Source organism: Camelus bactrianus, chromosome 21 (genome assembly GCF_048773025.1).
Source record: "Camelus bactrianus isolate YW-2024 breed Bactrian camel chromosome 21, ASM4877302v1, whole genome shotgun sequence".
Classification (NCBI taxonomy): domain Eukaryota; kingdom Metazoa; phylum Chordata; class Mammalia; order Artiodactyla; family Camelidae; genus Camelus; species Camelus bactrianus.
In genome coordinates, this window is record NC_133559.1 from 21,107,946 (window position 1) to 21,126,632 (window position 18,687).

Sequence of the window (18,687 nt, forward strand, 5' to 3'; positions counted from 1 at the left end):
TGAAATTATGTCTGGGGTTTTTTTTTTCAAAAATAATATGAGAAAGGAGAGAAATAGGTGAGGATAAAGGAAAAATAAAATTACCCGTGAGTTGATAATTGTTGTGTGGTGGGGATTCAACATACTATTCTGTCTAATAAAAAGTTTTAAATTATGTGTCATTCGACCTTCATAAAAAAAAAGAAATCAGAAAAGGAAAACATTATTTTGCAATAACTTAGAGTTATCTAATTAACAATGGCAGAGTTTTAATGCTGCTTGTATAGTAATAGCTTTTTTAATGTGTTAAGTAATTTTATTTCACAATGTAACAAATTTACCTTATGGGGAGATACTTTATAAACTAAGAGAGCTTGGAGAGATAATATATAAATCACAGTATATTCTATTTACTTTTAATAATCTGTTCAAATCAATTCAAAACCACTACAAATAGATATATAAAATTAGATGATAATATGTCTGTGCACTGTATTTCCTGGACACTTACCTTTAGTATAAGCAGTTTGAAAAGTGAGTTAGCAACATTGTTAGGAGTATGTATTTCCCCTCTTTCTCTTTTGTTTTGTCTCCTTTTTGTTCAGAAGTTTTATCTTTTTGTTCAGGGGCAAAAATCAGAAACCAAGTCTTACACTTCTTTTTCTGCGGTACCTGTCATTGTATTTAGTGGACAACAGTCAGTCAGTAAATACTTAGTGAATATCGAATTGTGAAAAGATTACAAGAAGGAATAACCAAGTTAGCAAATTCACATCTCAGTCTAGTTTCCCTTCCCAGCTCTCTTACCAATTTTTTCTGAGGTTGATTAAGCTTTGATTAGTCTTTAGAGTGAAGAAAATATGTCAGTATGGTACTAAAATATTTTGGGGGGAGGGTATAGCTCAGTGGTAGAGTGCATGCCTAGCATGCACAAGGTCCTGGGTTCAATCCCCAGTACCTCCATTAAATAAATTAATAGATAAATAGATAAATATAGATAAATAAATAAATAAATAAACCTAATTACCTCCACCCCAAAAAACAAAAACAAATAAACAAATAAAATATTTTGGAGTAAAAGGAGTACTGTTGCCTGTAAGTTATATACATTTTTATTTTACTGCTGGATTAAATTTTGGTATTAATGATAATGCCATAAATATAATTTATAACGTGCTTGTCATAATGTATTCTGTACTGTCAGATATAGTAACCTTTGGCCATGTCACATGTGGCTATTTAAATTTAAATTTTAATTAATTGAAAGCAATTAAAATTAATTCAGTCCCTCAGTCACACTAGCATGTTATAGATGCTTAAGAGCTGCATGTGCCTGGTGGCAACTGTATTAGATAGTGCAGATTATCAAACGTTTCTGTCACCACAGACAGTTCTATTGAACCAACACTGCCCAAGGACCTACCTGATGGTCTAGACTGTAATTGCAAATTAGAGTCCAAATGGATAGAGTCCAAATCTCAGCCCACTCACCAGAGTGGGCTGAGATTCTCCTATCACTATAAAATGGAACATTTAACAGGGGGTTAATAAGCTTGCAGTTTATCAGCCAGAAAGTAACTCAGCTGTCCTGCTCTTTTTATGGTAATGGAATAGAGTGTCCTTGGTTTTTTGTTTTAATTTCTACCTTAACATCTTTACTTTTGGTAATAATTTCCTGTTTGTATCTTTACTAAAAGTAGGCTTGTGATTTAGTAACAGAGGTAAAAACAGATTTGATGTCTTTTAATATATATATACATAATAATGTATGTTCTTTCTTGCTTACGTTCCTCACCTGGCGCAGGTGGAAGAGTCAGCAATGATGGGAGTAAGTGGCTATGTGGAGTATCTCCGAGAGCAGGAAGTATCTGAGCGGTGGTTCCGGTACAACCCCCGTCTCACCTGCATCTACTGCGCCAAATCCTTCAACCAGAAGGGGAGCCTGGACCGCCACATGCGCCTGCACATGGGGATCACACCGTTCGTCTGCCGCATGTGTGGCAAGAAGTATACCCGGAAAGATCAACTGGAGTATCACATCCGCAAGCACACAGGCAACAAGCCCTTTCACTGTCATGTCTGTGGCAAGAGTTTCCCCTTCCAGGCCATCTTGAATCAGCACTTTCGCAAAAATCACCCTGGCTGTATACCCCTGGAGGGGCCTCATAGCATCTCCCCTGAAACAACTGTCACATCTCGAGGACAAGCTGAGGAAGAGTCACCGTCACAAGAAGAAACAGTTGCTTCTGGGGAAACCGCCCAGGGCTCTGTGTCCACTACTGGGCCGGACTGAAACATCGAGGGGGAGGGGGCAGACCCTCTTCCGCTCTGGGCCGTAAGTAGCCAGCGTCAGGGCCACGGGCTGGTACTTAGATTTAAAAAATGCCACGTCACCAGATCAGAAGATGCTCCCAAGATGTTGCCAAACTAGAGGATCAGTAACATACGCAAAAGCACTAGAGGCGTCCCCTCCTCCTTCCCACCTCACACTTTGGAATATAATCAAGCAAATCAACTTTCTAATTCAGGGATCAACAGCCTTGGTTTGTTAACTTTGTAAGAAAAAAAATTTTTTAACAAAACACTGATAAATGGTCATTTATCTACCAGTCATTTCTGAACACTGTACTTTGGTCCATATCATCCTGGTGGCTGTCTGCCCGGATCTGAAAAACGAAGCAAGGAGCCTTGGTCATCTGAACCAGCCAGCCAAAAGAGAAAAGGAAGCAATCGTGATGGTGATGATGAGGGGGAGTTTCTCCTCTTCCTTCCCTGTCCACAACATGAAGTTTCATATTTCAGGGGAAAAAGAAAAAAAAGATGGTTCTTTTGTTTTGAAAGGTCAGACTTAATCTCTGCCCTGACTAGGCGTCTGGTACTTTGCCTGATCATTTCGTGTAAGCAGCCATCCTGGAGCAGTACACTAGGGAGCAGCATCTCCAGAAGCACTTTAGGCAGCTGGAAGTGAGATGAGCAGCAAAGTGTTTGCAAGAGGTACTCCTGCATCTGGGGGCCCGAGTGTTGTGTGGAGGAAAAGGGGAACAGGGAAGGAAGTGTTTTTGTTTTGCGATTGTCAAGCAGCACGGAGCTAGCTGTACTGCAACTTCCTGATTGGTGTCGGTAAGCCACGGTGCTTGTGTATCTTTGGATGTTAGGAAATGGCTCTAGTCCAGATGAATTAACGTGTAAGGCTGACTACCAAAGTTTCATCTAGTCTCTTTGGCTCCTAGTTTCACATAACAGCAATATTATACATCGAAAATGTCACTTTACAGTGAAATGAGCCTGGATTGTATTTTTAAATCCACAGGTCTCCATATTTGATAACTTTTATATGATGTTTTAAACACATTTTTTCTGCAGTGTTGTGGTTGAAGAAATTCAACACTATGGTTCTGACTGCAACCACAATTCCATTTCCTTCTACATACGTGATAGTTTATATTTTCAGTCCAATAGAAGAACTTCACTAAATCAATGTCTTGCGTCTGCAAACCTAGTAATTCATAAACCAACCATCAGCAAATTGCTGATGACTCCAAGAGCTTTGCTTTTTAATGATACACTACAGGGCATTTACCAGAAAACATACTGCACAATCAGGTTGCAATAAATTGATCAGTTTTGGTCAGGTTTGGTTACTTAATCATTCCTAAGATTTTTAAAACTTCAAGGGACCTTTTTGGTAATTCTGGGTATTTTTCAGATTCCTAATCCAGCACTGAGAGTCAGAAAGAATTTACCAAACATGTAGAGCTTTAGATGCCCTGTCTTGCATGCAGAGAATGAAGGAGGATTATTAAAAGATGCAGACAAGTGAATGCTTACAAGTTACAGTGCAAATAGAAACAAGAAAAATCGCTAGCTTCTCTTAATTGATCATTAATTTTTTAAAAGAGTACTTAAATATGTAGTAGTTTAAGAAATTGTTTTGGTGCAGAGGCATAGATGATTGTAAAAGAGTTTTTAGGAGAGGGGCTGGCCGTGCCTGCACTGGTGAGCCATCTGTGAGAATGCTAGTTGCGTGCTCCCTTCCTGAGAATGCTTTGTGGCGTGTGGAAAAGTGGGTAGGAAAGAATGGCATTGCTTTGATGATAGGAGGTCAGAATGCAAAGGGTTATTCTTAAGCAATCCGAGACTCGTGCATATTCATACAGCTGCACCATATGTATCACTAGGGAATGGTTATTTTCTCTTCTGGGAAAACATAGGAATGCATCTTTTAATAGGAGTGTAGTGATGCTACCATTTGATTAGAGCCTACCCTTAAACATGCTGAAGCCGTGTTTTATTTTTAAAAGACATAGACTATGGCACTCCCCTCTTTAGTTGGGCAGTAGCATTATAAGGTAAAAACTGTCACCTAGGGCCATCTTAGGGACCACCTATGCTCTGGGGCATAGAAAAAGTGGCATAGAAATTAGAGTGAAATCTTTAGGGAAACATTTCAGCTGGTAATCAAGGCTTTCAGTGGACAGATTTTGCCATGCCTAAACAGGCAGGGAGGTGAGAGGTACAGAATATGCTGCTTTAGATGGAGCTTTTAAACTTACCAAAAAAAAAAAAAATTAAGTTCATCCTACTTTTGAGAAGTAGTATGCTGGAAAGTTGCTTATTGCTTTGTTAGTTTCTTAGATTTTTATGTGAGAAAATAGAGCTTTTTAAACTTTCACCAAATTGTGAGAAAGTGCAGTCATTTCTGTAAAGAAAGTTTGCAGCATTTGTCAGTACTCCATCCAGGGTTGGCAGCAAACATGTGAAGTGAAGTGGGGACTGTCTGGTAGCTGTGGAAATGCTGTGAGTGTTTGGTGGGTTCCCCCTCCCTTTGTAGTCACTGCTAATAGGCTTTTGCTGTACTGATACTGTGAATAGAGTGCTTCTTGATAGATGGTCTAGGCCACATCAGCACAGTCATGTTTGCTGGTTCTCTCCTCTTAATGGGCCTAGCGCAGAGCCATGAAATTCATGAACATTCAAGCCAGCCTAGCTTTTAAACACATTTAAGTTTCTGAAAGCAATTTCCCCGTTTTAGTTAGAAGAGAGATTATTATTATTGTACACAGCTATCTAAGGTTCTTATCCAGGTTCACTGTGATGTTGTCCTCGTTCTTAGCTGACATCACTGTAGGGTCATAGCAGTTAGTAGTGTTCTGTCTACATAAATGAATAGCTATATTGGTGTGTGCACAGAGGATACCTCTCTTAAGGATGTACTAAATGGACTTTAGCTAATGCTGAAAACTCATTACCAAATCTTAACTTGCACATGTCACCTTGTGAAGGGAACTGCATTAGCAATGAGAGCTAAATCATTGTTAAGTACTTTAATGCCGCCGTGAAACAGCAAACACTGGGACTCTTTTCATTTATTGAGTGGCACTTAATAGCAAAGGAGCTACCCAATATTCTCACCAGAAGAAGAGAGATGACAATATATTGGTCTACTTTCATTCTAAGAGGTACCTTTTATTCTCTCAGAACTCTACCAGTATAAAATATGGCATTGGGGTGAGCAGTAATACTGTACTTAGGCAGAAGGCTCTTTCTAATGACTTGTTCTCTCTTTACTCAGAACCATATTTACCTCTGAACTGAGTTGAGTTTTATTTTCTGTGAATTGCATACTGTCCCCAAGCCATTCCATTATACCAGAGGGTCAGATCTAATCTTGAATATGTAAAAATAAATTAATTCCTGAAAGATAAAGATTGGAAAAGAAGGGATATAGAAGTTAAGGGAAGTTTTCTTCTTATTTTTTTATTATTATTATTTTTAATGTTTCCAGTTCCCTCTACATCACTGAAGTAGGGTTTTCCAAAGATGGCATGACAATAGAAATAAACCATTTTCCTACTGACTTCATAGTTGAAATCTGGCCTTGGTTGGAAGTGGTCTTATGGAAGAGTGAAGTAGTGAACTTCATCCTTAGTAACTGAATGAATAGTCTTTGGTCAAGAAGTAACTTTTGAAAAGTTACAGCTGTTACTTAACACTAATTTTGTTTTAACTGGTAAAAACTGCATTTTGTTTGACTAGAAAATCTAATTTAAAGAAATGAAAGCAATGGGTAATGGAAAGGAAATTTAATTGAACAAAGAGAAAAGTCTTCTTAGTCATAGTGGAAAGGCATTTAATCAAGAAGGATCTGGAATCCTGGAAGTTTTTATTTTTTCAGCTGGTTTTTTTCTCTTCCCCAAATGTTCTCCTTATTTGTGTACTTAACTCATTTACTGTTTTGTTTTTTTTTTTTTGCACTTATTCATTCAGTATTTTGGAGATTGAGAAAAAGGACAACAAGCAATCAAGCCAAGTTAATCCTTTAAACCCTGAGAGGATGCCCCTTAGCAAAGTATATCTCAAGGATTTAGGAATTAGATTATGGTTTAGCAAACCACAGCCCCCTGGCCAAATCCTGAGGTCACCTATTGTATAAAGAAAGCAATAGTGGAATAGAGGGACATCTATTTGTTTAGGGCTTGTTTATGGCTACCGGCTTCTGTAATGGCGAAGTTGAGTACTTGTGACAGAGACCACTGGCCTGCAACACCTGAAAATATTTGCCTTCTGGAACTTGACAAAAAAGGTTTGGCAACTCTAGAATTAAATTGAAAGAATTACCCCCTCAAACTTGTCACACCTGCCATTTTGCCTTTATAATAGCTTGGTTGAGGTTTTACATTCCTGTTGCCCTGTATGCATCTGTTTCTTGAAAGAGGCTGCCATCTTTTTCTAGATCCTTTTCTCATAACCGTCTTTGTGTTCCTTCCTGATTCCTTCCTGATTCCCATTGCTTTAAAGTGTTTGGAATAGGCCTTATGATTTGTCCTTGCCTTAAATGTGCAGGTAGATTAAAGTTTAGGATGGTAGTTGCAGATTTAACAAACTAATTTTTAAAAATCATTCCCATGCGTATTAATATAGGGTTAAATGGATACCATGTTTACATAAAATATTGTAAAAAAAATAATGTTTTTATAAGCATTGCCATTTCTCTGAGTTATAATTATTCCCACTAGTATTAAAAATTAATTTGTTAGGAATAAGTGGTTTGATTCTTATCCAAAGTACTGTTTTTCTAGATTAGAAACCTCTGCCCATTTCCTGCACTATACATCTTCATTTTAATTTCCTCAAGTAAACTTACTCTGTTCCACGTGGAATATAAAAAGCCAAAATCTTTGCTTTTTTTAAAATGAACATTTTAAAACAATGAAACAGCTGAGGATTTAAAATTCTTCTTAGACCTATCTTCCAATTTCTGTTATTGTCTGTAATTCTTCTAAATATATATTGGGTCATTATATAATTGCTTTGTTCATTCTTCCTGTTCAGTAGCTTATTTATGCCAGTTGTGGAAAAAACGGAAAATGTTAGGATGATGGTAAACAGAATTCCTTCCACGAGGAGAATATAATTGGAAACAATGCATGGACTTCTGAGTTTTATCTGGACAAAGTGTTCTAGGCCATGCTGATACAATACAGTGGGTTTGATTCTTACTTTGTTGTGAGCTCTACTGACACATGCAAAGTTTGGATGAGCGACCTAGCCTCGTATAGGGCGTCTCTTCAGTAGGCATTTTATTCTTAAAGTTGCACTTTTCTGAGTTGGCTATTAGTAGGTTTTGTATGTTACACCCTCTGAGTAGTAGATAATCCTCATCTAAAAGATTTCAGATTATTTGCCTCTGTTAGATCTGCCTTGTCTTAGAGCACTTACAGTAATAGTGGGTTCTTGAGATTTTGGAGTGATACTTTTCCAGTTAATTTGAGATTCTGATTAATCTAGGACATAGGACTTATGAAAGAAATTGGATTTAGATAGCCCAGTGAAACCTCTGCATCCATTTCCATATGGATCTGTTGAAAACAGTGGAGTTTGCCAAGCATTGCGACCTCTTTGATAATTATCAGTCTTATGTTGTTTTGCCTCCTTCCTGGTGTCTTTCTCTGTTTTCACTATTTTTACTCTTAAGTGGTACTTTTCCTAGGGCCACTCTTTTTACTTTGCATTAAGTAAGCTTTCTTGCTCAGGACAAGCCAAAATTGGATATTATGTGTACTTTGAAACCTTACTTAATTACACTCCAGAGGATGTAATTGTTGATAGGAACAGTGAAATCAGTACCTGGACGATACCTGTACACACTGTTGCTTCTGTTGTGTAGACAGACTATCTTTTCCCTCAGTTGTGAGGAACAGCAGTGACTTAGAAGGCAAATGTCACCTGAAATGTACATTATGTAGAAGGCACATATATAAATTACTTATCTTACATCTTCCCCATTATCTGTACAATAAATACTTCCCATCTTAACATAATTAAGAAGGCCCAGTAGCTCAAATAGTGAAAGCTTTAAACAACAAAGCTAAGTTATAAAGGCAAAGCAGTTAAGGGGAAAAGAAAAAAACTTTTCCAATGCTTACTTTTTTCATGTCTATTCAGTAAGTCCTGTAGAAGAAGCTAGAATTTACCATCCAGTTGAGCGATAATGTGTTCAGCATCTCATGTGACCAACAGCACAATTTAATAGGCTGTGAATCTTAGAATCTGAATTAATCCATAATGCCAGAAGTCAAAGTATCTGTCTCTTTGGAAAATGTTTCCTGTTTTACGGACTCACTTACCCTAAGTGGTAGGTAGCATACAGGAGAATCTGTTCCATTAAGTAAATATTGAGTAATTCTTGGTACCAGGCAATGTGCTTGGAATTTGTGTAACAAAACTGATTTTAGGCATAGTTTAGATGCGGCTTTCTATACTTGAGGGTCCTAAACCCACTTGGTTGGAGCTGGATGTATGTTTTTTTAAAAGCTGCACTTTTTACTACAGAGATAAAAGGTCAAAAAGAAGGGGACAGAGTTAACTATACTAAGTGCTTTAGTGACATAATTGCAGTAAATCCTAAAAATAATCCTATGAGGTAGTACCAGTAGTAACTAAAAATAGCTGACTCTTTTTTGAGTGTTTACCATGTGCCAGGCACAGTTCTATGTGCCTCACATTAATTAATTCATCTAATCCTTATGACAATCCCATTAGGGTAGATACTCTTATTATCCTCACTTTAGAGAGAAAGAACCTGAGACACAAAGAGGTTGGTTGACCTAGGCAGTCTTACACTAGAGTTGACACTCTTAATAGACTATGTTGCATTTAATAGGTGTAATTATATTACATTTTCTAGATGGGAAACTGTTGAGCCCAAGATTACCAAATGAATAAATTGCAGAGCCAGTATTTACCAGTCTGATTCCAAAGCCTAGACTGTCTCCAGTACATCATATTAACTGTTTACTTACAAAGAATTGGAGTGAACTAGCATATGCAATAGCCAGTAACAGTACTGTGTTTCGTGAACTTTTAATTCAAGAATAAGTGATTGGAAGATTTCTTCAAAAGATAACGCAGTTGATCTCTGAGCAGATGTTGAATGGTGAATATTTTCTGGGGATATTGCCCACTAATTCAGAGGAGTCACCCATTTGGCAGGTCCAATTGTGAATGAGTGAGTGAGTTACTACCAAGGCAAAAATTGAGAGAGAGCATTCCAGTTATCTATTGCCGTGTAACAAACTACTCTAAACTTCAGTGACAAAATAACAAGTACTTTCCATGTTTTATGATGATGTGCATTGGAAATTCAGGAAGGGCTTGTGTAGGCAGTTTCTTGTTCCCTGTGGTGACACCTCAGGTCACCTGGTAGTATTCAGCAGGTGGTTGGGCTGGTCTGGAGTGTCCAAGACAATCTGACCCACATTCCTGACACCTTGGCAGGGAGGGGTAGAAGACTAGCCTCTCTCTGGAGTCTCAGAGACTCTCTATCTGATCTCTCCATCAGAGTAGTCAGACTTACGGAATGGCAGCTCAGGCCTCCAAGAGGCTGGGCAGAGGGTGCCAGTCGTCTTAAAGGCCAGGCCCAGCTCTGTCATAGAATCACCACCATATACTATTGGTCAAAGAAGTCACTGGTCAGCTCAGATTCAAGGGGAAAGGGAATACCTTACCACTTATTTAAGGTGTGTCAAGGATTTGGGGTCATCTTTAATCTATTGTAGGTAGCATTAGGTTTTTTGATTTGTCTTAACTCTTGTGTATTCATTGATTTAGGTCAGTTGTCTGTGCCATAGAAACCATTTATTATATCTCCCGTAGGTCAGTAAAGGGGCTAGAAGGAGAATGAGACAAATGTCTGGAACGATTTCATTAGCTTCCCACCCCCTGAGTTCCATTTATCTTATAGTAAAGTTTCTACTTTTAATTTTGTTCCAAGTTCCAAATTGTGAGTATTTGCCTTTTTGTTTTCTGTGAAGCCACAGTAACTGTACATGCTAAACCACGAATACTCCAGAGGGAGTAAAAAGCTTACTGTTATAGATCTTGATTCATTAGAGATGTCAACTGTGTTTTAAGTTTACAGATAGGCAAAAACTCCTGTGGTATGGAAAATTTACATGGCTGCTAAATCTCTTTTGATAGGAGTTTCTATTGAGTGGCTGGATGGATCATACTCGAGATGATTGAAAGTTTTGCCTACATATCTTAGTCCATCTTTACTGCCACCACACCACTTCTGGCACAGATTTGTGCTAGAAGGTGAATAGGTTCATTCCATTTTTATTAATCCTTCATATGGGAAAATCAATCGCCCAATTTTATATGTTGTTAATCCTTTAAAATTAGCGGTTGCTACCAGCTTCTTTGATCTAAAATAACAGATCACTGAAGTTTTATGATCTTTGGTTAAATCTGTCAAATATAGGATGCTTTATTTAAACTTCCTGCTGGCTTGTAAATAGACTTCCATTGCCTTTAGAAGAAATAAAGGCAGAGAATAAATTCTGCTCTAAAACTGATCATCCCCAAATCAATACACTTTCTAAGAGAAGAAAAGTTTGGTATTAACTATCCATTCCATGTGCAGTGGCTTCCTAGAGAATTAGTTGTGAGGGCTTCTTGCTGGTTATCCCCAATTATCATCTAGTAAAGAGATCTCTGTTCCTGGGTCAGGCCTCAGGAATTGCAGATACAGGAAATAAAAGGAGTACTCAGGGCTGAAGATTCAATTTTGGAATCTAGAAAATGCTGGGAAGGGAAAAAGAAGACTTTTGCATTTGTAGTTGGATAACCAGGGATGGGGTGTTTGAGTCATTTAGGCATCAGGATTAATTAGATTTTATCATGTAAAGATTAGAGCAAATTTTGATGGGGAAAAATAAATGGGCATTAACATTTTCTTTTTTATCCATATTGCTACTCTGCTGTACCTCAAAGTCTGCTCATTGTGACAGAGAAAGCCTTTGAAAATATATTCCCAGGGAATGAAAAATTGGTTTGAGGTACTATTGCCACAAGCATTTTTGCAAACATTTTCACCATGTAATTAATTGGCCATAAGGCAATTTTGCTATAAAAGATAATGAAACATAAAAGAGGAGCATTTAAAAAGGACATAATGCAGGAGGAGGGTATAGCTCAAGTGGTAGAGCACATGCTTAGCATACATGAGGTCATGGGGTTCAATCCCCATTACCTCCACTAAAGAAAAAAATAGTAATACTAATGATAAATAAGCTTAATTACCTCTCCCTGCAAAACAAATTGAAAAAATAAAAGGATATAGTGAAATATGAAAAATGAATAATTAAACACTTGATTGCAAAATACAAAATATTTGAATACATTTAAAATGTGTGTAGATTCATGGCAATCCTGCGCAAGTAACTGGTTTTATTTTGTGGGTTGTACCTAAGCACTTGTCTTTCAGGTCTTTCTTTAGTTCATAATATTTTATACTTTCTTTGTTTTTTTTTTTTTTTTTTTTTGCTTGTTGATTCATCTGCTCATTCAGCATTGCTTTTTTTTTTTTTTTTTGCTTAAATTTTTCCCTTCGTTAAGAGAGGTATCAGTTTCTGAATACCAGGATGTGTATATTTGTAATGAGTTGTGAAAGCCACTGCACTGTAGTTTGTTCTTGGTATCTTGTCACATGTCTGTTCATAGATATTCCAAAGTTCTATAGGAAATGTGGGTTCAACCGTGCACCTTTGAGGCTTTTGACCCCTTTATCCTCCAACATAGTATGTTGCAAAATAGGAAACCAACTCTCGGGGCAAATCATTAGCCTCTGTCAGCTCAGTAAAGCCATCAGTAATGTTGAAACCCATTTCAACCAGTCAAAACCAAACTGCCAAACCAAAAACTGTTATCCAGTAATTTTATTTTTGTGGCAAAATTGTCTTACAGCCAGTTATGCTGTGAAAATGTTTGCAGCAAAGATGCTTACAGCAAAAATACTGGACACTTGAAAAATCTTTTGATAATCTATGGAGATGTCTCTCATTTGGTATCGTCTAGCTCTTTGGGCCCTCCTCTGGATTCTCTGTGACTCTTAAGTTTAAACTCATGTGGTGGTTGTACGAAAACTAAGTACAGTTGACTCTTGAACAATGTGAGAGTTTAGGGCACTGACCCTCTGCGGGTGGAAAATCCCCCATCACTTGCAGTTGGCCTCCATGTCTGCAGTTTCTCTGCATCTGGGAATTCAACCAGCTGCTGGTCACGTAGTACTGTAGCATTTACTATTGCAAAAAAACAGGGTATAAGTGGACCCACACAGTTCAAATGTTGGTCAGGGAGCAACTGTACTGTGGTCTTGAATTGCAAGAGAAGAGTCAGAAGGGAACCTGCACATTGACAGCATATTTATTCTTTCTTTTCAGCATCACAAGTCTAAACCATTTCAAGCCAATCACAGCAATCTGAGTGAGTAGAAATTCCTTAAGCAGTTTAGACTTCTGCTTTTAGCACATCTTAAAGCAGGTGTTTTTGACTTATTAGAAGGTGATCTACTGAATTTCCTCTAAAGGAATAGAATCCTAACTATAGTGGTTCTTTAAGAACCACTGCAAAAACAGAATTACAACACAAGGAACAAAGCTTAAAATGTGTTTCCTCTGGAAGCCAAGATGCTAAAATAGGGGTCACTGAGAGTGTGGCTGAAATCCACCTCCAGAATGGCTATCAGTCAGATAGCAGAGATATTTAGAATTTATATGGTATTTGTGATATTTTTACAGAAATGATTTTAAATCATGTAACTTGAAGTTTTAAAAAAATGAGCCTGTTTTCTTTTTGGAAAGCTGGTCCAGTAAAAGTAACACTAATATAATTCAATTGTATATGCATGTGCATTGAACACAAAGTGGTATACTAAAGATAGTTCATGCAAATAACTTTTGTGGGAAGTTTGGCTATTTTCTTAATATCTTTTTTCATAAATGTATGTTTATAAATATATTTACTCATCCACTATGAGTTTGGTAGCTTTAGAAGCATTTTGTTAGCTGTGTATCATTGATTATAAAAATCAAAGTCTTGGCATAGTAGGCTAGGAGAGCTTTTCATTGCTTTGTTTGTATTTTGGCCAAGAAAATTACTTCTTGCACTTTCTGTTCACGAAGATGTTATAACACACTGCGCCCACTCAGTGCAGCTGTTCTTCGGAGACAAAAGATGTAGGTGTTAAGGTGAAACGTATGGTTAAAAGCCTGGCGGAAGGAGGGATCTCAAAAGAACAAACTTGGCTTGCATCTACCTGAGAAGAGCTGGGGGGTTCATATAAAATTTACATTGGAAGTCGCTGTTGGGATAGGTGCGCTGTTGCGACGAGTTGCAATTATCATTGTGAGTGGCCAGCTATGTGTATGTGATTTTATGTGTGTATGTGAGAAAAAGGTGTCTGATGAAGGCAGGTAAGTCGGTGTAGAAAATTCTACCTCCCGCTAAAAACTGAGAATATTCCAAGATTGCCCTGTAACCCGCTGGGCAGGGAGGCTGGACTCCTCAGCCAGTGCCCACCCCATTCTCTTTTGTACTCGCTTCAGCCCCTCTACCTCTGAGCACTTGGCTGAAGAAAGAGTGAAGCTTTCTGTAGTAAGCAAAGGAAAGCCAGACCCAAAGTATAGAGGCTGCAGTACTTTTGGTTCTCCTTGTCATCATGTTCAGATGTGAATGTTTAGCTTTTCTGCACAAATCAAACAGCATCACAACACTTGGGTTTAGTGCTTTTACCCACTGGCTTGTATTTGGGAAGAGTAGCCCCTGGAAGTGGGAGTCCTTCTGTTGTTTTTGAAGATGCACCCAACTCCTTTTAATGATGTGAAATCTTATTTAAGTCCTGAGTTTTTTAATTTTTGATTGCCATTTGCAGTCCATTTTGGGGGACTGGAATATAAACCATATTTTCCTGATAATAAGCCTTCTGCCAGTATCTTGACGTATGCATGACACAGATTTTTGGATGACCTGTTTTGCTTTTAGACACTCTGAAGAGAGATATTTCTGTTTTTAATGCCAATAACTATCATAATAGTCAAGATAGCCTCATTTGAATGTTGTGAGTGTCAGGAAATTCAGTTTCAGTAGTAAAATGCCACTAGGCAGACCACCTAATCTTTAAATCCAGTTGTAGCACTCAACTGATTTGCTATTTGGGGCACCAGTACACTGAGCCTGACTTTTGAGCATTTGTTACAGCTGAGGAAGGACTACTGGCCCTTTAAGAAAAGTCTTGGAATAATGCTTTCCACCTTTCTATTCTAATGCACTAGCTGGTTATAATGTCCAAACAGGGATTTTCTGGTTAGGAGTGAAAAGTGAAAGAGCGATCCATTTTCAGATTTTTGGAGGTTGGCATCTGTGTTTTAGGTACTAGCAAATAAGTATTTACTTTCCTGGTGACTGGTTAGGGTAAGTGACAACACAGGCAGTGTGAAATTCCAAATGAGACAAGCAGTACTCACTGGTAACAACTGATACAGTAACCTTTGCCTGAAGACAGTATGAATCCTGTAGGGAGACGAGGCAGTAAATTTGTGTGAATCTATTCACCACAACTATTCTTTTTCTAGCTATAGAATAATTGTCAGCCTTTAAGCTATGCTACTAATATCCTAGACTCAGGAATTAGCTCCTGCTTAGGAAAATTCTTTCTCTGGCTTATCTTTTGTTTGTGCTCGGTGTCTTGGCCTAGGCCTGTTCGGCTGTTTTGCTACAGACACATACATAAGGTGCAGTTCTACCTAAATCAATAATTTATTGTCAGCAGTGCAGCCTATTACAGCCAAAGTAATTAAATAGAAAAACAAAGAAGTGAGAAATGCCTTAGTGACTTCTTTGAGGCATGTCAAACCTATGAGTCTGGGAGGAAGCATAGATTCTTACCTTCCTTCCATCTGGCTTGGGTGAACAGTGGCCTTAATGCTTTCTGTTACAGAGCCAGTTGACCTAGGCAAGTAGTCCTTCATCTTGGCTGCACATTAGAACCACCTGGAGCATTTAACAAGTTACTTACGTCTCGGGCTCCCTTCAGACGTTCATGTTTACTTGGCCGGCTCTGCATCCTAGGCTTTAAAAGCTTCCCAGGTGATTCTGGTGGGCAGCCAAACTTGAGAATCGTTGTCTAGGTAATCCTGAATGGTCTCTGGCAGGATGACCTCTACCTGGTTCTTTTTTGTTGTTGTTGTAAGATACCTTTATTGGTAACTCAGGCATGGCTCTGACTTTAAAACCCACAATGGGCCAAGTGGTAAAATGGCTCATCTGTTTGTCCTCAAAGTAATTCTGCAGAGAGGTGTTGCCATCCACCTAGTTTCCTCTAGGTGGATGGCAACACAAAATATGCATAAGTAAGCAAAACAAGTTTTCAAAGTCTGCTCCCTAGAATCCTCTTTCCCTTGCATATGTGATTTGAGTGGAGATTTTTCAACTCTGCTAGCTGAAATAGAGCACTTGAACTTAGAAGAGCCAAGCCCAAGCCTAGGGGGATTTGCTTTTGTAAAATAAATAGGTAGCATTGTTAAAGTTAATGAAGAAAAAGAACAGTCCTTCCTGGCACGATGGTGATACATTTGATTATTTGTCTCTTAGCCTGTCTTCTAAGTGGGATTACAGTGTAAAGTGAATTTCACTTTTCTTGTTTCTTTGTGAATGAAATGCACTATCTAAGGCGTAAATAGTTCTGAATTTTATATAAAATGTGAAATATGTCATTTTAGCATCTTTGTTCCAGGATGTCAGAGACCTGACCCAGTAATTCCCAAATGAGGTTCCATGTCTTTCATTCTTCCCACCCCAGGTATAAGGATACTTGCCTATGGCAACCTCGCACATGGTCATGGGGAGGGGAGAATTGTTTGATTATCCCTAAAAAAGTGAGAACCACTGTTCAAACTAGCTACCAAGTGATTTCTAGTTTATGAAAGAAATTTGTGTTTAAGAGCAAGTTCAGACGTAGCAGTCTCTCTTCTGAGAGAATTCTGGGCACTGTAGAAATTTTCAATCATACATTGCCTACAAATGATTGATAATTTAAAATTTCAAATAGGTGATGTGTTCAAGAAGAAAAAGTGGGTGGAAGGAAAGATAGTTAGTGCAGAGGACTGAATTAGCATCAGGCTATTAAATTTCATTAAAATAACATTAAGGCCTGGCTATTTTCTTAGCATGTATCTGCTGCAATGTCAGAGAAAACGCCTCCTATGCCTTAGACAGCTTCTGAAGGCTTTCTGCTGTTAGGTGGAGTAGACCAGCAATAGCCTTTGGGACTTAAATGCACCCAGAGAGTAGTCCATTAGGGTTTTCATAGTGAAAAACATTGTGGAGTACTGTGAAACATTGTTGAACTTTATGCAAATCGTACTGCACTGGATTTTAAGATTTTGGGAGGGAGAGTAGAGGAGGAGGATGGGGAAGTAATGGTAAAAAATAAATATATAAACTTGTGCTATATTTTATGCAAGGAATGAAACAATTCCCTGTGAGGAATTCTGTCAGGACTGTGACGTTCAGCCAAGTTTTTTTGCCCTAATTGGCTTGCTGATTCCTCTGAAACCTCTAAGAAATCCTTTCTGAAAGAGCTAAACGACAGCTAGCCTGACTGCAGGTTCACCACACTGCCCATCCCCCTGCTCACCGCAAGAGAAGAACATTCCCATACTGTAGGCAAAGGAAGTGTTTCAGTCCGTTAACTTTTCATCCTCTATGGTCTGTGTTCACAGTTTTAGCCTGTTGCTTTTTTTTTTTTTTTTTTGTGATCGAAAGACAGAACTTAAATAGATCTGCCAGGTCAGTCAGGAACCATTGGCTTCTCCTTTAAGAAATCTTAGAATCAGAACTCTCAATTTCTGGCATGTCAGTGTGAGTGAGTAAAGGGAGAAGTACACGTACAGAGCACTTAGATTTCCTGGCTTCTCATAGTTTCAGGTGGGACCCATTTGTGTTCTGCCTCTGAGAAGAACAGTCAAGATGGAGGGTTCAAAGCTAGAAAAGTCAATGTAGCTGAAATGTGGTTTCCTGCAAATGGACACAGTCTGAAAGGAATCTGTCCAGCTGTTCTCTATGGTGCTTACATGGTGGGCGACAGTTGTCTCCCATCTACCTGTCCCTGGCACTGTGCCTTCCCACTGGTCACTGTGAAAAGCAGATCACACTGGACTCAGAGGCCAGGACAATTTCCCCTGTCTCATCACTTCATACAGCTAATAATGTAGCATTTACTTCTCTTTGGAAAATTCTTGGGTTTGTTCCCCCAAGAAATAGTAAAGCATTTAAAGGAAAACAGTCAGAAAATAAGATTCTGGTGGTAGCTATCAAATAAAGAGATGACAGGAAGTTTTACTTCCCCTCGGCTGATAATTGACAGCAAGGACCAGCTATGCCTCCTCTTCCGGAATTTTTAAAGGCTACCATCACATTTGTAAGCAACAAACTTATCTAACATTTTTTTTTCACAATTTGCTAATCAAGGATTCATATTAAAACAGACAATCAATTTCTAAAATGTTGTTATCCCTGAAAGGGAACGAGAGAGTTTTTAACTGTAAGAACTTACCAGTCTGGTTTTTCCCTTTGAAAAAACTAACATTTGAGGTTTGTGTCTTTCATCTGAAGTGATTACTCCATTAATGAAGATGCCTCAGAAGTATCGTCAGTGAGCCCGCCCAGCACTCTCGCACCTCTGAGGGCGCTTGGGCTGGCTTTGTGCATCTTATTTCCTTAGAGAATATCTGTTTTTATTATGACTGTAATTATAAATATCTATATATAGGAATAGGATTTTCTCTCACCCCACCCTCTTTTAATCATTATCACGTAAGTGTAAACCACACCCCCCTCACCCCACTTTTACTGAAAAAATGCACTTTAATTCCTAAGGAGAGTGGCAGTTCCTGGCCCTGAAGCCAGATTACTTCAGGAGGAGAGCTGAAGGGGGAGAACTCTTGGCAGGCCCTGTGAAATTCACCAAATTCCCTACTGTAAACACACAAATCAGCCGTTTTTAAGCTGCCCCCACCCCCTGCCAAAGGGAAAAAGAAACAACCAAATGAAAAATTTCAGAATACCTACCCTGATTTTAGAAGTTTCTCTGGGGAAATACCCAATATTGTTATTTTCTCAGCTACCAAATTAATCAGAAACTTCTGGGAGGCTGAGACTTGTTTTTAATGTAAAAGTCAAGTGAATACATACAGGCTATAAGACACGGTCCTGATTTGTGTCATTTCTAAGTATCAGATTCGTTCTCTCCCTTAACTTAACAGGTGTCCTCAGTCTCTCCTCCTGTAGATTCTGCCCTTCCCCTGATGACAAGCCAATAGTTCTTGGTGGGGTTGCATGTCTCCTAGGACCCCAGGAGCCCTGTTGTGT

At 38.5% G+C, this 18,687-nt stretch overlaps 1 protein-coding gene across 3 annotated transcripts in view; it reads left to right on the forward strand.

Annotated features, from left to right (window-relative positions):
- Positions 1 to 18,685, forward strand: part of ZBTB37 (zinc finger and BTB domain containing 37) — a 27,402-nt gene extending 8,717 nt beyond the window's left edge. For 2 of the 3 annotated variants that reach the window (XM_010954876.3, XM_010954875.3), the window contains exon 5: positions 1,784 to 18,685. In XM_010954876.3, the coding sequence (XP_010953178.2) occupies positions 1,784 to 2,272 (489 nt within the window). In that variant the 3' untranslated portion in view covers positions 2,273 to 18,685. The remainder of the gene's footprint in view (positions 1 to 1,783) is intronic. The other variant, XR_012501391.1, reaches the window with a different exon arrangement.
- The last annotated feature ends 2 nt before the right edge of the window (positions 18,686 to 18,687 follow it).